Source organism: Fusarium proliferatum, assembly GCF_900067095.1.
Source record: "Fusarium proliferatum ET1 genome assembly, contig: FPRO_scaffold012, whole genome shotgun sequence".
NCBI classification, from domain to species: Eukaryota; Fungi; Ascomycota; class Sordariomycetes; order Hypocreales; family Nectriaceae; genus Fusarium; species Fusarium proliferatum.
Genome location: NW_022194801.1, coordinates 328,509 through 350,238, shown reverse-complemented (window position 1 = coordinate 350,238; position 21,730 = coordinate 328,509). Strand labels below are relative to the sequence as shown.

At 48.3% G+C, this 21,730-nt stretch overlaps 5 protein-coding genes across 5 annotated transcripts; 2 read left to right on the top strand and 3 right to left on the bottom strand.

The window, feature by feature from the left end:
• Positions 1–219: 219 nt before the first annotated feature.
• On the top strand, positions 220–3,568 carry FPRO_13217 (uncharacterized protein; the record flags this gene model as incomplete). The annotated part of the gene is made up of 6 exons (XM_031222645.1): positions 220–535; positions 585–749; positions 802–858; positions 912–995; positions 1,045–1,846; positions 1,900–3,568. 6 exons carry the CDS (start codon positions 220–222, stop codon positions 3,566–3,568), a joined length of 3,093 nt encoding a protein of 1,030 aa, XP_031088084.1.
• A 2,337-nt stretch (positions 3,569–5,905) lies between these two features.
• Positions 5,906–6,859, bottom strand: FPRO_13216 (uncharacterized protein; the record flags this gene model as incomplete). Its single annotated transcript, XM_031222644.1, has 1 exon — positions 5,906–6,859. One exon carries the CDS (start codon positions 6,857–6,859, stop codon positions 5,906–5,908), a length of 954 nt encoding a protein of 317 aa, XP_031088083.1.
• A 3,442-nt stretch (positions 6,860–10,301) lies between these two features.
• FPRO_13215 (uncharacterized protein) lies at positions 10,302–13,565 on the bottom strand (the record flags this gene model as incomplete). Its single annotated transcript, XM_031222643.1, has 4 exons — positions 10,302–10,649; positions 10,705–11,015; positions 11,069–12,243; positions 12,349–13,565. The coding sequence occupies 4 exons, from the start codon at positions 13,563–13,565 to the stop codon at positions 10,302–10,304; spliced, it is 3,051 nt and encodes a 1,016-aa protein (XP_031088082.1).
• A 3,326-nt stretch (positions 13,566–16,891) lies between these two features.
• FPRO_13214 (uncharacterized protein) lies at positions 16,892–19,208 on the top strand (the record flags this gene model as incomplete). Its single annotated transcript, XM_031222642.1, has 5 exons — positions 16,892–16,979; positions 17,030–17,241; positions 17,304–17,419; positions 17,474–18,401; positions 18,453–19,208. 5 exons carry the CDS (start codon positions 16,892–16,894, stop codon positions 19,206–19,208), a joined length of 2,100 nt encoding a protein of 699 aa, XP_031088081.1.
• A 751-nt stretch (positions 19,209–19,959) lies between these two features.
• FPRO_13213 (uncharacterized protein) lies at positions 19,960–20,679 on the bottom strand (the record flags this gene model as incomplete). Its single annotated transcript, XM_031222641.1, has 2 exons — positions 19,960–19,996; positions 20,048–20,679. 2 exons carry the CDS (start codon positions 20,677–20,679, stop codon positions 19,960–19,962), a joined length of 669 nt encoding a protein of 222 aa, XP_031088080.1.
• Between the last annotated feature and the right edge of the window lie 1,051 nt (positions 20,680–21,730).

Below are 21,730 nucleotides of genomic sequence, written 5' to 3'. Positions count from 1 at the left end.
CTAATTAGACAGGGCCCTTGCTGGGGCGCAGCATCACACGAGAAGGCAGTCTGTGAGGCTTTCGACGATGAATGTCTTGAACCAAGCAATAATGATGATGCCTGTTTCTCATATATCGCCAAAATACCTCATCGCGTGAATAAGAATAATCATATTCGCTCGAAGATTACCAGCATATACCGCTTGAACTATCGACACCGTCCTTCCAAGTCATTCACAATGTCACGGTTACGGCAAAAGGTTCTCCCCGTGCTCGCAGCATCTTCACTGCCTTCTTCTCATATTACTTCTGCGCCTGACATATCATGGACCCGTGTTGGCCCCGGAAAAGACCATGTTCTCTCAGAACTTGAGAGCTTGTACTGGGATGGGGTCAAAGCCGAGCTTGAGAACATTGTTCGCACACTTAAAGCGTGGCAGCAGCCAGAATTCGCTGATGTCTCTATTGAAGATGAAGACGATGATCTCATCCACGGCTTTGATACGTTTCTTGATTCGGTCAGTCAGCAATCTCGAGCACATGCCATACGATATGGTAAGTATGAGATTCCCTCTGTTGGTGAAGTCATACTAACAGTTCACAGGGAAAATGAAGCAAGAGCAGGCTCGTCTCATGAAGAATTGGTCAACTAAGAGCAAGGCATATGGGCGCAAGTTCGCAAGAGATGCTATTATCGATTCCATATCTGATCGAATCACACAACAAGCAAGTGATCAGATCAAGAGTGATGTGAGAAGATCGATTGAAGGTATGTTTTGCAATTCACAAACGTCAATGGAACAAACACTTACTAGTTCTAGCTGGTATCAAGCTCAAAGGAATGGAGCATAGAGCTTGGATCCTCCTCCAAGCTGCTGGTATGTGATAAGCTTTGCAAATACTCAAGGAATATGACTGATTCGATCATCAGGCTTTCTTGACATGGAAAAACTGATCGAGCATCGCCCACCTCCTGACATGTTCGGATTCTGGAAGAGGCCAGCCATCCCCCAACGTGAGTCTGTTCCTGTCACGAGCCCCTTTACACTACTAATATATAATAGTCGCACTTTCAAAGTTTAATGATGACTTCACTCCAAATTTTGAACCTCTTCGTTGCATGCGAAAGCAATGCAAGAAAGTTGTTCGAGGAAGTATGTTCATTCGCAACGACGATGGCTCCGATCCTGGCATAATCTGCGAAGAATGTTATCGAAGTCATTACTACGGAAAAGACCCATATACAAAGGTCTATAAGCACTGTATCCTGTCAGAGACAATCACGCCTGAGATTAGTAGGAAGTTGTGTGCGTGTCAAAGAATCATCAATGCTAGCAACGATGAAAGCTTGTTCCCTATATCCTGGCCAGAAGGACACACTGGCTACGGCAGCAACATCAAGGATAAGTGCAAGCTGCTTCAACTCGGCGACGCGGTCGCTGAGGCCAAATATCTCGGACTGCAAAGCAGTGTCGGAGCGAAGCCTCGGTCTCGGAAAGATATCGAGAAGTCTAATTGGAAAGCAAGAGTGGAGGAGCAGCAAAAAAACAGGGATACCTGGTCCTATGGATATACATCTTCTACCAAGGGAGATGTTAGTGACTTCGAAGACGAGGAAGAGCCCAAGTCGAAGAATGACTCTGGGCCCCGAGGTGGACGGCTGAAGATGATGAAGACTGTTCAGGAGACCAGTTTACATGCGAACGATCGTTCACCTACTTCAACCAGTGTCAGCGTGGCGGAAGAAGCAGCAGAAGACGGAGATATTCCCCTGTTCTTCAGGAAGTACGTTGAGAAGTATCCTTACGGAAATGTTCACATGGCCCTCCGAGTTGGCCCTATCGTTATTGAGAACGGAGTCGCACAGTAAGTAATATTCTTCTTCCGGTCATGCAAATAGCAACTCACAGATAATGCAGTACCAAAGGCGGTGCCGTCGTGTCTCTTCGAGAAATGCCAATCTTCCACGAACGGTTCCATCTACAGTCAATGCCTGATAGGGACCTCGCAATTGGGGGCGGTCTGGATCGTCCTGTATGGAAACGCAAACGAAAGGCCGCCGACCGCAAGAGATATAAGGCCATCATGAAGCAAGTCGTCGGTGTGCCATTCAGCGGAGATTATGCTTCGCATGATCAGGAACTTTCCATCGTTCAGGATCTCTTGGCTGCCTGCAAACAGCCCTTTGACGATCCTGGGTTGCCAACCTCTGATCAAATCAAGCTACTCAACAAAGTACTCGAGCCAGTTCTGGGGAAACTCAAGGCGCTACTCAGTCCCAGACTAAGAGTATATCTTGGTAGTATTTCAGAGCGGCTTCTGGACCAAGACGTTAAGCTGGCTTGGAGTGCAACACACAACAGCTGTCAGACTTTCTGCAGTTCACTCATCGATAAGACACTCTTCCAGCCTCTTGTCAATGGGGAGCCTGGCGGCATGTCTGCTGATGTGTCCCGTCTCTACACCATGAGCTTTGTATGCCCGGATGAAGGATACAAGAGACGGGGTGTACGAACCAAGTTTGATGTTCCGTTCGGGCTCACTGAAGAATACCTCCTCCGCTTCCACTTTGGACGTCATGACGAATCAGATATCATCGATACATATCAAGAGTACTGGTATGACTGGGGCGCTTTTGGCAGCACGCTCTACAAATACCAGGACTTGTATCCTTGGGACTGTACAGAGGCTTATGGGAGATATCCTACCAAATGCGGTGACTGCAACCTTGCCAAGCATGTCTGGGCTTTCCCATTCGACTCATGGTCTATATCCTCGCATCATCTCTCACGCGACCGTCACATGTACGCACCAGCGCTGACTGATGAGGACTTGACAGCTGTTGGCAAAGGTGCCACTGCAAGTTCGTGGATGCGGAACCGACTTACAGTCCTCTCGGCTATGTCTGTTCTTCACCGAGCCGCCACAGCCATGGCTCAGTCGGTCAAGTTCCAAAAGGCCACTACATGGCTACACAAAGACCTTACACAGAGCACTCTTGATCCGTCTCTAGCAAGAGTCAAGCTTGGTGGTATCCACCGTGCTCAGCCATGCAGTCACTACTACGAAGCTGGAGTTTACAGCCATTTCTTTATTGCTCCCTGGGCAACCCTCACTCGCGCCAAACAAATCGAGGCGTACGAACTGCAGCGAGACGGCCGTGTCGGTCTGCCTGATATGCCAGCTTACCTACGAAAGCGACGTTTCAGCGGGCACGTAGACTTGACGCAGTACAACTATGTTGACTTTGGAGGTACAAACCCGGCACCCGGCATCGACATGCTCAACTTGGCGCCCCATCACCACATAGGCATGGATCATGTAGATGGCTGCTACAGCGACTCCCACTTCAGTCCAACGTCCGAGAAGCCGTGCCATGTCTGCGCAAGCGGGTGTGGAAGTTCAACACGCAACGCAGCAGACTGTGCAAGTGGGGAGACTATCAGGATGGCCGAGGCGGCTACTGCTGCTGCTCTCGCTGCAGAGAGTGTTAGTCATTCACATTCGAGTTGTGGAGGGGGTAGTTCTAGCTGTGGTGGTAGTTCGAGCTGTGGAGGGGGCAGCAGTTGTGGCAGTTCTAGTTTTTGAGCTTAAGCGATGAGGGCTTGTATAGATTTTATGCTACATGCAACTATATCAGATGTTGAACTTGGTCTATACTGTGCTTTCTTATCAGTGGCCTGCATATCCTTACATATAACCCAGGAGATCAACCACTGCCTTCTACACCCTCCACAACTACCAAGCATACATACTATAATGGTTCAAATAACTCCCGCATCAGTGAACCGACACCGATGAAGTGTTAACGTGCCCCATTAAAGTTTAACGGTCCCTCATGCAGTCACTGCTAGTTTCTCAAGCACACAACCTCCGATAGGCTATAACATCACCGACTTGCAATGGAACGGTGTGCCACAAGTTGACATTTTGCTTCCAGCCGATTGCTTACACTGCAATACTTGTTGGACTGCATGTTCATGGTAGCCCACTCACTAACCATGAAAACTTCTCTTTGCATATTCTAGTCCCAGTAGCTTAAAAGTTCTCCATGAATCATGTTCAGCGGGCAATCCGCCTGTCAGGCTTCCAACTTACGAATCAAGGACTGTTCATTAAGAGTCTTCAATGTTCTTCGCCACTAGGTAGTTGAGGAGCTCCCATCACATCGCCACGGCCCGAGTGGTCTCTCACTGGGCTTGACACATGGCTAGGTAGTAGCTAGTTGGGTCCACGGCACGATATCGGTGTGCTTAGCGTTTCTGTCAGTGACTTTTAGACTGCAGAGATTGATTCTTGAGTGATTTATGAATTCTGCGAGAAGTTTCTTTGCAAGACATTCTGGTGCTTGGTTTTGAACGGTTGAGACTGACTGTATGGCTGTTAGGCTACTGCAATGCTACACAACTCTAACTCAACAACTCCTTCAGTGACCTTTCTGAGCAAGGTGCATCGAACATCACAAGCTTTTTTGCGATGCACACACTATAAACACCTCCACATTTTTTCAACAACCCTCTATCTTGACTTGTTTCCCCACCATCTCAAACTCACTCGGTGATACTAACTCCACTACACGTGCCATCGTGGGTCAAAGAGAGACAAGTACGCAAGTGAAATGACATCCAAGGCTAAAAGACTTATCACGATTGAGTCAGCACACGTTCAAAGTCTGTCATGTAGGGTAGGGCAGGGCTCTGTAGGTACAGCACAGGACATCACTGTATTGTCTCCACACACGCCACGCTGTGATCTGCCAGGCACTAGTCAGGGCATGGGCTGCTCTGATTGGTCCAAGATTCAGGTACCGAAAGCCGTTGGGAGGCAAAAGCCCCCAAGAACAAAGTTTATGCCTCAGAAGCGAGCGAGCGTTGAATCAGCGGTTGCTGCTACAGAGTAAAGTTTCTTCTAGTTGCTCGTTAGAGGAAGACAAGCACAGCACATGGCTTTGCCTTTGTAGTTATGAGGTGCGGCCCGCTACCGAGCAATGAAGCCTTAGTACCTTAGGTACCGACGGCTTTTGATGATTTTGTGTGACACTATTTCTCAACCACCTCCGTCACAGCTGAGTAATTATGACCTCGAGGCGACTCAAAGACCCTATAGTCTCAAAAAAAAATAAATATTGAAGCTTATTGCTTGTGCAACCAACAAAAGTAAACAAATTCCGCGTAAGCGTTGCATTGCGTTGCGTTGCGTTGCTTGCGTGCATATGCACTGTAAACAAGGACAAAGGCCCACTAAGCCCCTATCTTGAAACAATGGATGGGAGTTGAACCTGCATTAGCAGCACCACCAGAGTTGCTCGTGGACAGTTCACAGCCTATCGTGAAAAGTCTGATTGTCATGTCTCCATCATAGAGAAAACATACCAAGAACTCCAAGAGAACAAAAAAGACGCAAGAAAGAGGCAGAGATTTTCGATAACTAGAGATGAAAATTGGGTTGATCTTGGTGGATCTCATCCACTGTTGGTCGTTGCATTGGGGGCTATCTTGTTGATCCGAGTTGCGTTTTCTCGAGAGTTTCGATCCTTTCGCTCAGAGGATTCAGGTCCGGCGCGATCGGGACGGATTCAAGATAAATGAATCACTTGGCGAAGAGGATTGACAAAGTCAGGGGACTGGCGGGGGATCAACGCAATTAATTAAATCGAAGCAACGACTTTCTGTCAAAGTAAATCAAAGTCACAAGCTGAACAATTGAGTAGGAGAAATGAATATATGTCATAACACTATGAATATATATGCAAGAAGGTATGATAGATAGATCCCAAAGCCAAGATCCAGGATCGCCCTGGATGGATAAATTCCGAGCACCGTAAACACCAGGTATAGATAGAATAAGCCCAATTCTATAAAATCAAGTTTTACGCAGAGGCCCAGCTCTCAAATGAACCAAACCACAGGCTATATATGATGTAGCTTAAGCGGAATAGTCAATGTCGACGGTGAGGCGGACCTGCTCGGCAGGAGTGTTGATACCAATGCCGTCCTCAGCCTCCATGCCACCGAGGTAAGCGTTCTTGCCAGTGCCACCGGGGTTGATGGTAGAGCAAGTGTTGTCGGCGGTGTCGCAGACTCGGAGACCGGGGATATCAAGGCTTGCGGCGGCGGAGACAAGGCAAGAGGCGTCAGCGCCAGACCAGTTCTTGTTTCGCTTGCTGCCGAAGTCGAACTCGAGCCAAGTACCGGCCCACAGGTTGTCTTTGGTGGTGGGGACCTTACCGGTGGCACAAGCGCAGCCACCCTGAGAGTCACTGTCGAAAGCAACAACCTGTGAGCTGGAGGCGGAAACAGTGAACTCCAGAGCAACGTTCTGAGCGAAGAAACCGTCGATCTTGCCATCAGGTCCGATCTTGTTCCAGCAAGCGCACTCCTTGTCGCCATCGTGGTCGTTGTTGAAGGTGACAGTGTAGTCGTACTTGTCAGCGACATCCTCATCGACAGTCATCATGTTGCAGCCAAAGTCACCGGGAACACCAGTGTTGCCAGTGGCAGCAATGTCCTCGAGAGTGGCACGCTTGGCCTTCTTGCCACCGCAGAAAGCCTTGTAACCGGAACCGGAGCTGGAGTTGTGCTTCTTGCCCTTGTTCTTGTTGGACTTAGCAGGAGCGGAAGCAACAGGGGCGGGAGCGCTGGTGGCAGCCTTGGGGACGGTGTCGGCATCGACCTTGGGAGAGGCAGGAGCCTCAGGGACAGCGGTAGCAGGGGCGGCATCAGCGGTGACGACCTGAGTAGCGTACTCGACAACGGTGACGGGCTTGTTGGCAACGACGAAGTCGCGCTTGGCGTGAGCACGCTGGTGAGCGTGGCCGCTGGGGTGGGCAGAGACGCCGAGGGCCGCGGCCAGAATGACAACGGAAGAAGAGACCTTCATTTTGACTGATTTGTGTATATGTTATGTTGTGTTGGAGGTGACGGCTTTTTGGTAATTGGTTGTATTTCCGGAATACTTCCTCTTGCCTTTATAAGGATTGTAAGGTAAGTTGGTTCAAGAGAGTGTTATCAGCGTAGTGCTGTGAAGGAGTGACAGAAGGCAAAGGCCGTGATCCAAAAAGACTGAGGAGTAAAGAATCGAAGGAGAAACAGAAGGGGGAGGAATTGAGGGTTATAAAGCTGAGCAAGGGGTGTGTGTCTCTGAGTCTCCTTTCAACCCGAGTTGGGAGGCGTGGACGCCATGTCTCTCATTTCTCTTCTTCCGTTCTCATTCAGAAGCTGGCACGCACGCCCCTGCAAGTTCAGGTCCGCTTCCCTAGGATGCTGGACAAGACCCTTGCTGCAATTCCCACATCCCTCTCCATCTCCTTCGGCTAGAACGCATGTGTATGCAGTACTGGGATGTGGACCTGGGAAGTGGGCGAGCTACCAGCAACGCTTGCACCGGTATCAACACCAGAGCTAATGCAGAAACGACGCTAGCCCTAGATGCCAAGGTCATGGGCCAGGCCCACCCACCACACCCTTTCAGTCCAAGTTCAAGCTCTGCTTCCGCGAAAGCCCCAGGGGTAAGGGCTTTCATCCCTGCCAGGTACCAAGGCTGCTTGATTGGGCCATCTCACCTCCCAGTCGTCCTAATTCCGACATAGCCAACCACGTCGTTGTACCTGCTAGACCTTGACCTGGCAGGCCTCGCAGAGTCTTTGATCTGGTCCACTGCCAAAAAATCGAACCCGCCAGAGACACCAGATCGCCGGCCGCGTCAGCAGATTATGCCAGGCTTATTGATGAGATGTGTAAACGGAAATCAGGAACACTGGTTCCAGCGGTAGGCTAGACCGGAAAAGAGCTTAAGGCATAGAAGGACGGTAGGGTAATCGCTGATCACCTTCTAGCTCTCGGGTTATCGATGAGGAGCTCATTTACTTCAGGACAATGAAGTCTTTCATATTCTATTCTTGGGCAAGTGACAAGAACGAATGCCGTGACCCAGTGGCGATCAGTGAGAAGAGATTGGTTGAAACGCTGGGGACAGAAAAAGCAAGTGATGAGCTGCCATGAGAAGGAACATGCAGTTATCTCAGTGTGTTGAGTGATTTTGTTTGTGTCGGTGACGGCTCGTACGCATGCATGCCGGCTTGCATTTGCATATTGTACAGTAGTGCCTTATTGGTATCTATCTGTTTGACTGGTGAACAACTGAGGTGTCGTATGTCGTGGCAGTCATCATGAATGCGGTGAATCGACAGTTGAATACGTGGACCCGTCGGATGGATGCGCAACTGTACGCAATGCAATTGTGCTGTGACCTGCAAATCGTGATACTGAACCCGTGGCAGTGTGTATACGTGCGCTTTGTGACAACAGCCGCTGTGGCATAAGTTACTGGCGTTATTTCCCCAACAGCCAAACAAACCTTGTTTTCTCCCGTGGCATCTCCAGAGTCCCATTCGCTAAGTGGAAAAGAGGCGGCGCCCTCCTTGCCTCGCTCACCGTTCGACCCGTTCGTTGGTGTGTTTCGTAGTGGTCTGGTCTGCCCCAGACGACGCAAGCGTCTCCTTTCCAAACAGTGCAGTGAGTCGTGTGTACGTAGCCTGTAGGTAGGCTAGGTACTTAGGTAGTAAACAAGACATGACTGATATGATCAAATCAAATTAGACACTTTCGCTTCCCTCAATGGAATGATGCCGGCCAGAAGCGCCGTTGACAGCATGCGCATGATCTCTAGGGGCAGTGGAAATGAGACTGCCCAGCCACTCACGTCGGAGAGGAGCCCTTTTTTTCCCTTTTTTGCTGACTCGACAAGGGAAGTCTTGAGCTGAGACATGCTAGAATTGGTAGGCGGTGACGCACGGCAGATCGACCTGCTACGATCCGGTCGGCTATGGTTACATTGTTTGATGGTACCAAGGTATGCATGGTCTTGCTCTAGGAGACAAAGGAATGCCTCTCTTACAACGACGTCTTTGAAGAACTTGAAACAAAATATTCTTGTTCGTGCGAGACCGTCAAAGCCTATTCCGGTTACTCACAACACCATCTTCAGCTTCTGAACTGAACTGCCCATTAAGGAAAGTGAATAATATCACGGAGTATACGAGGCTTACCTAGCACGACCAGGGTTCAGGGGTTCCTCTTCCTTTGCCGGGTTTAAGACCTGGATCGAGAATATTACCCATGAATACTTTAATAATCCTCCTTCCGAGCAGACCAGGAGGGCGAAGGAACCGTCAACTGATATTATGCATGCAGTTCCCTCCCTGGACTGGAATGTTGCCATTGAACCAGCCTCGACCTTCTTTTTATTGTCCTCTGTAACACGCTCACATGCCAACTAGAATCTTTGACTCTGCCCGTGGTTATTGACTCTGTTTGTCTCATTTCTCAGCAACAGGACGTCGCCACGAATTCTTGAAACAAGGGAAAACAGCCCGTCATGAGCTATTAATTGCAAAGTCAGCGTCGTACGTCTCATTTGAATCCTTCCCGACAATGACTACCTATGTAACTAACTACCTGGTGATACTATTATCTACTTGGGTGCCTATATGTAGTCATATGTGGAGAATGTTGCTATTTCTGGCACTCACTGTTAATATTTAGGCCATGTTGATTCAGGATGGGTACATACATGTTGAAACTGAGGAGAACCATCGAGATAACCTTTTAGTTAGGGTTCTCCACGAGCGAGATTGAGTGTATGCTCACAAGCACTGATGATTATCACCCCGTTTAATTCTAGGGTTCGTTGAAAAGGGGTACGGAGTATCTGCATTGAGTTTGATCTTCGGCCATAATCCAAGGATCTTCAATAAAGATCCCGCCCTTAATCTCCATTACCCAGTGCTTTCGTCCGTAATCTTCGCAAACTGAAGCTGGACTGGGAAAGGCTAATATGCGTGATCAAAATAGCAGTGACGAGAGAGTGCGTGACTGAAGACGATGGGTTGATACATGAGCGGGTGCGGCTGGCTCGCAGACTACATCGCAATTCTCCGATTGTTGTCCTTTCAGAATATGCTGTGAGTGTACTCAGATTAGCGAATACATCAATCCTCAAGAGATATGCCCCAGGAGCATTGTTATGTAAATAACACAGAAGGGCATCGCCGCTTTGACAAGGAGCCTCATTGCATTTGTCTTCATGAAGCAAGTTATACCTAAAGTCACGAATTGTTCCTCCTGATTAAGACAGGCACAATACTTTCGAGTAAACAGAATTTATCGCAGAAGCTTATACATGCATAATTCAACAACGCCGTAGCTCAGACTATCAGGCATAACTACCAAGCAATTTCAATCTCAGACGCCCGGCATAAGACGAGCTATCTCTGTCGTCGTTTCATCACTGACCAGTAACCGACATCATCCCCAATCCAAAACTAGAAATAGCTTCTCATAGCATCTTCATAACCAGATCCTCCTTTCAAATCCCGCCCAAATTTGGCATGAACGTCGAGAACCTGTCTGATGTGGCGCATGCTAAGGGCCTCACCCTTGTTAACGGCGAGATCCTGAGCCGAGCCCACCACGTTCTTGATTTCGCGTCCATTCAGAGCTTGCTTCGATAGTAAGTCCAGATCATCCTCAGTCAATGGTTCTACCTTGAGCTTGCCCAGCTTATGAACACGGTCGAGGAACATCTTAAAGATGGCCCGCTTTGCAGGAGACTTGAGATTGTCATATCGCAAGGCGATGTGAATTCGGGACTGGAAGGCTTCGTCGAAGGTCTGAATCACTCCTATGTTAGTAATCATCCGAAGCCAACGGATTCTAGATACTCACTTCTACTCGATTCGTCGTCAGAAATAAAATTCCCTGGAAATACTCCAGCTGACGAAGGAAAATGCTCACGAGGGCATTGCGATGGATGTCGTGCATGTTACGCTTTTCCAGAAATACGTCTGCCTCATCAAGAAGAAGGATAGCACCCCAGGCATGGCAAATGTCCAGTATCTTTTGTAGCTCTGCCTCCAGAAACCTCGAGTCTGTTCCTAACTCGCCAGCCGATACCATATAAAGTGGGCATTGGAGCAATTCTCCGATTCCTTCGGCCGTGAGTGTCTTGCCAGTTCCAGGAGGTCCGTGTAGGACGGCTGTTCAAATGTTATTTTTCTGCACCTCGGATGTTTGGATATGTTGAACTTACTGACGAGCCCTTTTCCCTTGCCTTGTATAACATCATCGATAGTGTTAGCCGCGTGATATTTGCGTGACTTCACAAGGGCCTTGATCAGGTCCTTGGTGCCATCTTCCAGGACCAGGGAGTCCCACGCCTTCTCATTCCATTTGATTTCATTGACGCAGGAAACAGCGAACTCCAACCATTGCTTTTCTGAAAATGAGAAACCAAGTACCACTGGAGAGGCAATGAGATAATCCTCATCAGTGAAGTCGACGATGTCCATGTCCTCTTCATCATCACCTTCCACAGTTTTGGAGGGGAGTTCATCGAGTTCGGGGTTTCCGGGCTCATCCTTAACCAAGCTTTTAGGAAAGCTGACCATATGTACTTCACCGTTCTCGTCCTTGTAGACTTTCTTGACAAACTTCACCATTTCTGCGCCCTCCGAATCTGAGCCACACGCACAGTTCCCGGAATCTGATTCCGAAGTCTCTTCCTCGATGATGTCGGGGTCCTTGGGCTTAACAGTCGAGACGCTGTAGTTGGGGTTGGTCCTCCTGAAGATAGTCGGGTCGATCATGACTCTGCTGGACTGAATGTTGAACTTCATTACCGAGCCATTCCTGCGCTTCATGAACGCGATGCCCTTGTAGCTCTTGTAATGGACACCACTCAATGACGTAAACTTCTTGCCTCTTTCGATCAAATCAAGTCGGAGCTTCTGCTCGTTATGGTGATATTGAAGCGGATAACAAGGAAGATTCTTGATCTTCTTGGCGCCCTGGAACCCGTCTATCTCGACTGATGTATTTCCATAACCAAAACGCTTACCATCGAATTCCATATATTTTCCTTCAACGTGATAATAGCTGCCTCTCATAACGCTGTGGTGTAGGTGCGCTGATTCGACCTTGAAAACTCGTGGCTCACTTGCGTTTCCGTACGTTGTGGCATAGACAAGTGTATCCGGTTTCCACAAAGCCCAAAGTAGCTCAAATGTAATGAGGCCATTCTTGAGCATGGGATAGAGACTTTCCTTTGTGGTTTCAAAGTCATGGTCAAGATACTTGAGAAGTATCTTGAGATGCTGTTTCTTCTCCTTGAGTAGACTTTTATTTTTCTTCTGGCTCTTCTTGGACTTGCCAGCAGGTTTGGCTTTGCGTAGTGCCTTCAAATGGTCACGGAGGTCTTCCAGGTACCTGACAATATATCAGCAAAAGATCACGACATCATCACAAACCTATTGTTAACTATCCAAGCCTGATCACAGGCCTCCTGGAAGATGGTAATTTCAGACTACTCACAAGAAAAGGACCTCAGGGTTCATTTTTGGTGTTTCGTCTACCAGGCTGATGCCTTCCGCGTTGCTGATAACGTCCTGTAGACATTCCCGAAGCAACTTGCTCTTGATGTCGACAACAGTTGCTACATGCTTGCCCTCCCAGTCGAACTTCCTCCTAACATGAAAGATGTATTCGTCGTACTGGGAATCGGTGTCTGTGTCGGCTGTGTCCTGAAGTTTGAAATTGTGTATGCTGTTGTCCCACACCTGATCCACGCGTTTAAAGGCAGGACCCTTGGGTTTTTTACCCTTAACCCTCAACTCGCCACGCAAATAATCATTAGTGACACTATCTGGATCACTACCTTCGAGAGTTGGCACTGCTGAAAGTCGCATGGGTCGACGTCCGCCACGATTAGGGCGAACAGCAGTTGATCGACGACGACCGAACAGTGGATCGAGACCAGCTGCCTGTGAAGCCAGAGCATTTTGGAGAGAATACGGCGGAGCCGAAGAACCAAACGAGGCAAAAGCGCTTGGGGTTGGATTGGGTAGTTGAGCAAAAGCGCTTGGGTTAACCGGTGGAGCAAGGCCATTAGAGTTACCCAGCTGATGCTGCAGTTGAGCAAACTGGAGTTCGAGCGCCCTAAGTTGGCCCTCGAGGCCTGAAGAAGACTTCGTTCGGTCATTTTTCTCAGCAAGGTCCTCATTATCAGAGGATTCGGGATCGGAGGAATCTGAATCGCTATTGGAATCAGACGCGGTGTCAGAGCAACTGCCCGTCTTGTTCTTTTTCTTCTTTGGCTTCTTCTGCTTCTTAGTGGAAGCCTTGGAAGTCTTCTTTTTAGAAAAGGCACCATTGGTTCGTTCCTTCTTACTCTTGCTTGTGCCATTAACTCCTGAATAATGCTTGGGAGTCAGGGTTGTGGTTTCCGAGGCTTGATCATCATCTGAAGTAGATTCGTCTTCACTAGCAATGCTAGAAGTCTCAGCTTCATCTTTCACCGAAGCTGGCTTGGTTTCTTGACTCCTCTCCTTTTTCTTCTTCTGCTGCCTGCTCTTCCTCGAACAAGAACCACTCTTAGAAGTTCTTTCTACCGACTCTGGAGGGGCCGCAGCAGGGGCTGATGGGTCAACGTCATTAGCCATCGTGGTATCTGCCTCTTGTTGGCCAGACTTCTTGTTGTGTTTTGGGCCACTTTGACGATCGGAAGGAGTAATCGAATCTGTCTGCTCCATATTGATTTTGATGCTGGAGCGTGAGACAAGTACCTTGCTGCAGTCGATTCAATCGAGAGAGCGTTGGCGGAATAGCAAACTTGAGTGTTTCAAAGAAATCTGCTGAGTAGAGAGGTCGCTTGAGGACTCGAGATGGATCTGGAAGATTTCACCATAGAATATAGGAATGAGTGCTGGGTAAAAGACTCCTGTTTGAGGAGGTTCGTTTGAATGTCGGTACTAGTACTGTGTTCGCACTCCTGTATGAATGATAGATGAGGTGAAAGACATCAACAAGATGAGAGAGAAAGGATGGAATTCTTTAAAAGCAGAAATAGATGGGAGGAGGAGGAAGGAAGAAGAAGGGGGAGAAGAAGGAAATAAGGTGCGCGCACCAGTCCAGGCTACAAGCGACGGTGCGAGGCAGTGAATAACAGTGCCAGCGCATGGAAGTGCCAGGCAGAGGCAGAGGCAGAGATCAACGAGCCAACTGCATCTTTTGCTACTACCAACCTGGGCAAGGCAAGATAGTATGTAGAAAAACCTTGTCAAGCCACAGGGAGCAAGAAAACTTCAGACCTTATCAAAGGAGGCCAGAATAAAGTTAACAAAGGACCTCCTTAAACCTATAATAACTTGCCTAAATGTTTTTATCCCTTGGGACTGAGTTGCTAAGTTTTCCTGCCTCTCCTGGCCAAGGCAGGCACCAAAAGATGTACGCAGCAGCCACAAATACAACATCCATGCATAGAATCAGTTGGTTCTTTACAAATTGATTGGGTAAATAGGTGTGGTTCAACAAAAAGCATTCCACCGCTTGTTAGTCTACATCGAATCCCTGGTTGATGCTGCAGATGACAATGAGTATGACTGTCCGTCCACTTGCATACATCCTAGGCAGCCAATGCATTGTTGATCTTTTCTACTCATGTGAGTACGAAAGTACAGTAGGACCTTCAGTCTTACTCAGGTTAACAGTATTATTGAACCTCCACTTCCAAGGTGGCCAGATCCAATAGCTACTAGCTACCTACCTTATACTAAGGTATACTTCGTCGTCGTTTGAAGTCCTCTTCCATCGTTTACAGCCCCAGGTGATCTTCCACCTCCGCTACCCTAGTGCTCCCGTTCCCCAAAGGCGCTAAAATTCGTTGGTGGGTCTGAGGCCAACAGGCCCTCAGGGGGGCAAGAAAACAGCGAACCTTACTGTGGGGCGTCAAAATAAACTTAGCAAAAGCTATCCTAAGCTTAGGCTATATTACCTAAGTCTTTTTGTCATATAGAATTGAGGTCCTGTATTTTCTTTCCTCCCCTAGACAGGTACCCACCCACCGATTCTATTGACAGTTGATCGTTAAATCTCGTCAGCCTCAATTTTGATGTCCCTAAGCTCAGGGTCGCACTGTAGGCCAACGGCATCCGAACAAACACTCTCAAAGTGTAGAAACTCCTTGGCATCATCTTACCAACTTTTTATACCACAGAGTTTAAGTCTCGCTCCCACTTCTGACCCAATAGCTTCTAATGGTGAATACACACCTTGCAAACGGGTAAACCGCCTCACCTTTCTTCACCCAATAGGCATCCACAGTCCAACAATCAAGCTGAAGTTGGTCGCAAAACTCTGACCGTGTAGTAACAGCATCATTCTCATGATGCCTGCGACGTGGGGGGCGACACCGAACTTGTTGGCCATAAGAGCTTTCTGAGGTTTAGTGTTGAAGTACAGGGCCTCAATGTCAAGCTGGCAGGGTATCAGATGCCAGCAGCCCGTGATATCAAAATGAAGTGCAACACGAGCGGTAAGACGTTTCATCGATCAACATACCTCGTATCGGTGCAATGTTGAGATCCTAAATACGATAAATGACAGAATGAAGCCCGCGAGATGGACTTTTTTTTTTACTGCAGCAACCCACATGTGGTGCTTGTGTTTGTCGGTATATATACATTTTCAACCTCCACCCGCAGCCAATAGACGGTCCGCAGTCTTCTGACCACCAAGGATTCAATGTGTTGGCAATGTCTCGACAGCGACCACAACAGGAAGCAGCCGGCAAACGCCATCCGCAGTGTTACTTCATCGGACTGGCAGGACGAGAATCGGAGGCTGCATAGGTATTATCGAGGCAGCAAGCTCGGTGTGAAGTGTGTATCAGTGAGTCCAAAGCTGTTGATGCGATGTACAAGATCATGCTATTCGTGTTATTGGCACGACGTGCTGGCGCTACATAGGACATGTCAGTAAAGAGGCCAAACTCGAGCACTTGCCCGAGCATATCAAACAGAACGGGTGCGAGGACTTGAGGTAAAAGTCGAGAGACCGTTACGTGGGGAAGAATGGCTACGGCATTTGGAGTATGCCTACCTAGGTCACGATATTGGATGTTTGGAATGTATTACATGAACAACAACTTGAACAAAAATAAAAGGCGCATCTAAGTATATTCCCACAAAACAATGGACTTCCATCGGGGATCGGAGAATCGATTCAGCATTGACCATGCCATGTTTCCTTAACACATCCATAGAAAAACCTGCTCGCGAACCACAACCCCCTCAATCTTTATTATCGTACGGGAAGAAAAGCTCATAAATCAGACTCATTGTCATTACTAGAATGTGTGATTTCTTGTTCCATTGGGCGCAGAAAGAGACTTCCCTTTACCCCTGTTACTGCGAATTCAAACACAGGTTTCTCTTGGGCTGTAGGATCATTGCTTGCTTCCATCCATACTAAGGTTTTGATGAGCTGCAAGAAATTAAGCTACGGGGCTATAGGCCAAGCTCAACTTGGCGATGGATGGAACAAAGCGAGCTACGAGCATGGGAAGCACGGACGGCCGCAGCGTTAGTGTGTTAGTGGGCCAATTACCAGCCTTCGCGACGTCATCACCGTCGCAAAGATAGCTCCTCCTTCAGCTATACCAGGTTTGGGTTGGATAAACCTTGAAGGCTTGAGGGAAAGAACTTGGAATGAATTGGGCTAAGGGAGCTTGGAGGGAGAACCTGCGATTCTCCCATTCTCTCTCCTCCATCTCAATCTCAATCGAGGGGGCTTGTCTACGCTGAACTCGTGCATGCTGCAATCAGCCGTCAATTGCTGTACAAAGATCCTCCTGAGACAGCATCGCTTCCGGATCCAAATTTAGTCTGATCCATTGCGACACAGCATTTGCGTGTTTGTTTTGAGGCCGGCAGATCCCAAGACCTATAGTCTACGCGATATCAATTCTTTGCCGGAACAACTTCTGCGTCAAGGCTCCCAACTCGCCTCTTCGTTTGCCCTCCAGCGTCCTTTTTCGCATTCAAGATATATTCCGAGCTACACGCTCACAGCTTCCATCATGCCCAGCACATGGAGCCGTTTCAAGGGCCTCTTTAGCGATGGAACCACCGGCCGACGCGAGTGGCTCCATGAGGAGGAGAGAGCCCGTATGTTATCCCATCGATGCGAAATCTGGCAATCAGCTCACTTGCTATAGTTTTGCCTAGCCATCGGAACCAGAACATCGCATCTGCTACTCCTCCGGCCGAGGTCATGAAGGTTTGCCTACGATTGCGACATTTGATCCGCGAATGTGTCCCTTGCGAGCTTGAAGAAAGTGCTATCACGCGATCCCATAGCACTGTCATTACCAGCAAGGTTGTACAGGCGGCTAAGGAAGCTGGCGGCCAGAAATACCGATCATGCGTTGTACGTCAAGCACTCGTCCTTGATGCTCGATGTGTTCGTTATGCTGACTTTGCGTTTCGTAGGTGTATGCCCTGCTTGTGAATATGCGATGGTTTAAACGCGAAGCCATTCTCGAGCTGTGGGATGCTGATCTCCACGATTTGCGCGCTGTTGCCTGCACTGTCATCGCTAAGCAGATGTGAGTTTAAATTGATGTCTCGATCACCAATTGCAGTTGGCTTACTCGAACCAGTATCGAGGGAGAGGAGGATCTCGATTACCTCCTGCACCACGTCCTTCTTCGTCGGTACTCTTTTCTCATTGATCAGGTTCCTACAGCCCCAACCAATGTCATTGAGAAGGCTGTCGACCTGCACGCAGTTCGGGTCATTGGCTCCTCTGGTTATCAGAAATGCATTGCCTATCTCTGGCGTGGCTGGCTAGTCCAGGACGAAGATGATCCCTCCGAGTTTGTTGACTACAAGAACAAAGCAAACACCAGCCTACTTGTCCACATGGACCCCGATCGTATGCGTGCACCTCGCTACCAGAATGCCGCCCAGTTGCTATTCTCCATCATATATCTTGGCCTGTACACGGCCGCAGTCAACTCTGCCAATGCGTCAGGAGTACTGGATGGCGCTGAGATTGCGCTTTACATCTTCACCTTTGCATATGTCTGCGACGAATGCCTCAAATTGTACAAGGCTGGCTACCACATCCTGGGATTCTGGAATGTTTTTAACTCCGTCCTTTACTCCTTCTTGACTGTATCATTGGTTCTACGCATCATAGGACTGGCATACAGGGACAATGACGATGTGCATAAGAAGTACAACGAGCTCAGCTATAATCTGCTTTCTTTTGTTGCACCCATGTTTTGGTCCCGCCTCTTGCTCTATTTTGACAGCTTTCGTTTCTTCGGCGCCATGCTAGTTGTGCTGAAAGTTATGATGAAGGAATCTCTCATCTTCTTTGCCTTGCTTATCGTTGTCATCATTGGCTTCCTCCAGGCATTCATCGGTCTGGATATTGCTGATGACAACATTATGGGTGATACCTGGTTCATCATTGAGTCTATGCTCAAAGCTATCATGCAGAGTCCTGAGTTTGATGGTTTCGATGATTTTGGACATCCATTCGGTCTGATTCTCTACTACTGCTTTACTTTTGTTGTCATGGTAAGTTGGTAACATTCTGTTCTTGAGAGTCAAATTAACTCAATATTCTAGATTATTCTCCTCAATATCCTCATTGCACTTTACAACTCGGCCTATGAGGATATCTATGAGAATGCCGATGACGAATATCTGGCACTGTTCGCGCAAAAGACGATGCAGTTCGTCCGAGCTCCTGATGAGAATGTTTACATCGCCCCTTTTAACCTGGTCGAAATCGTCATTTCGGGACTACTTGAGTGGTGGGTGCCAAGGTCCACATACGAGTTTGTCAATGACTGCGTCATGGCTACTCTATACTCTCCTCTTCTTTTTGTTGCAGCCATTTTCGAGAGGCGATCTGCACGAAAGATTCGACACAACCGCTCACGAGGCGAGGAGGATGACGACCAGATCAATGAGTGGGAACAATTTCACGAGGACCTTGACATGGAAGGCGAAGGTTGGACCAAGACGTGTGAGGCCGTCAAACCTAACGTGGAAGACGAGCCTGCTGTCATTGAAGTCCGCAAGCTGCGAGCTGAGATGGAAGAACTCAAGGCGATGCTTTCTCAACTCACAAACAGCAAAGGGAGTGATGATGAGACCATAACGGGCTCAAAGAGTGGAAAGGAGCCAGCCATTGAAGACGACGATACCCAAGAGATATCCGAGGCTGCTGAGACCCAGGATGCGCCAGACACGTCGGATACTCCAGAGGGAGAGGGAGCTTCTGGTGATCAACAGCAGGGTAAGAAAAACAAGAAAAAGAACAAGAAGAAGGGCCCGGGTGGACCCAGTAACTACAGGTCGGGATCAGGAAGTGGTTAATATGCTTTGCAGTACGTTGATGGGGCATTGTTGGCAGAAATGTGTTTGCTTTGACTCTTGTGCGGCTTTGAAGACCTCATTCAGTATAGGTATGATTGATTCAATGGTGGTTAAAGTTGCACTTTTCGTTATCGAAACCATACCCAACATACATAACTGTAAGCCATAACTGTAAGCCTGTGACTTGTAGGAACAAACTCTCTTGTTACTATCGGAGTTTGGCGGGGGAGGGGGATCAGACTCAGGATGCAAGTATTCGACGTATGAGAGGACTTCTATTAAGTTAGGCAAAGCAATGCATTATGATGCTCGTTCCAGGGCACGCCGGTCCAAATAAACATAAAAGATAAAAGAAAAGACCCTAGTATTCACATGAAATTACAGGACTTCTAATTCCACGTTCGTCTCATGCCTGCTGTTTGATCTCTCACATGGAGGTTCAATGCCGGGAGAAGTTCTGTTGAATGTGCTGTTTGAAAACGGCCCTTATAAAGCTATGTATCATGTTCCAAAGGCCAACAAAAGCTAGCCTATCATGCGCATTACCTGAAAGACCACGAGCCAAGCCCAGGATTCTTGATCGTGAATTTGGGCGGCAAGGTGTACCATAATAGCTGTAAGCATCCGTTACTCGGGTTGAGTTTGGGATGGTATTGGCGAAACATATTTCTCTGTCTTGCCCCTGGACATCAAGAATCCCACAGAATGATTCTTCTTCTTCTTCTTCGCAGAGCTTGACATCTGGCCCGTTCTATGCAGATCCGTCTTTCGTGGGTGGGAACATTCGTCTAAAAAGAAACCGTTAGCGTGTAGATAAGCATCAGGGATAACAAACTTACGGAATCGTCTCGTTGTACGCATTCACATCAGGAGCAACAAACGTAACAAATACCACTCGGGTGAGCTTGCTTCCCTCCTCACTCTCGAGGAATTCTCTAACAGTCCTGCAGGCGATCTTAGCGGCAGGAAGGTTGGGAAACCCGTAAACGCCTGTGCTGATGGCGCTGAAAGCGATTGTGGTCACGCCGTTCTTGACGGCAAGCTTCAAACTTTCGCGGTAGCAATTGGCGAGACTCTCATTAGGGTTCGCATCTGCAGCGTACACAGGTCCGACGGTGTGAATGACATGCTTGGAAGGGAGATTGTAACCCTTTGTGATGACGGCCTCGCCAGTGTTGATGGGACCGAGGGTCTTGCACTCCTTAACCAGGTCAGTGCCGGCGGCCCTATGAATAGCTCCATCAACGCCCCCTCCACCTAGCAGAGACCTGTTTGCGGCGTTGACGATAGCATCGAGGCGAAGTCTGGTGATATCACCGCGAATTAAGCCGATGCGCTTGTTGATGGAATCAGATGCAGGATAGTCAGGGTCGCTTCTTGATGATAGATGAGCCTCGGATAGGGCAGAATCAGGGTCGCGATAGAGAGAGGCGAGGGTGGGAATTTCGCTGAGGCCTCTAGTAGCAGCCATCGTGATGAATCGTTTAGCGAGCATACACGGAGAAGAGCTGTGGTGAGGTTGTCGATGTAGTCTCGAGGGACTGGAGAGGTGGTCAGAACGAAACTCTGGAGAAAACGATAGGGCATTCATTTACCTAGGATGGCAGTGTTAGATGCTCGTCTTAGTTTTGCTGCAAGTGATATCAGAAGCCTTATCGCACTCTGCTTTCGGCCTGCTATGATGCAATTGAGTACGCCCTTGAGTATTTTGTGCCGGGGAGAAAATGGCTTAACAAGGAGCAGGGCTCAGTGATGCCGTATCGAGAAGATGTGAAGGAGGGTAAGTCAGACTGCGTAAGGTGATGGTCCTTGTTATTAGGTACTAATCTTTGTTCTTGCAACTTGAGAACGTGACAATGGGAAGCGATGACCTGGGGATGGGATGGGAGCTCCATGCCAGTGAATGACCATTGAGTTGACTTGATTGCCCTACAGGTGGGGCATGTTCTGGAAGCTTGGATCTTTGGATGGAGGGGCAACATCCACCATCCGCAGTGGGCCTGGGCTAGCACTACAGGGGGTATCAGAAAGCCTGCTTCAGATGACAGAATTATTTGATCAATTTATTACCCATCTAAAGACCAAATTATTTTGTCATCTGCTTCACGTGTCCCAAGCTTTTTGACACCCCAAGGCCTACCATGTTCCAAGGCTTCTAAATTACGATCGAACAAGCCTCGATCTCGCCTACCTACTCACTAGGGGCTAGTCTTCGATTAACGACTAAACTACCTGCAGCACAGAGAACTCTAAAACCACAACCTGGAATGCTCCAAGTCTCCCAAGTTGTTGGTTGGTGAAGAGCACGTCCAGGCTGAAAAGTCCTGTGACCAGAGTTGCCGCGCATTCCTCGGTCTTGAATCTTGGTCAATATGCGGTTTCCGAAACTCTGTTTCAGTCAAGGATAAATGAGGACATAATGAGGCAATAAAATACTAGAACATGAATTCCGAACACCTAAAAACTGATCCAACAACACTCGAACCAAACAAACATCAATACAAATCTCCCCTAAGCTAACC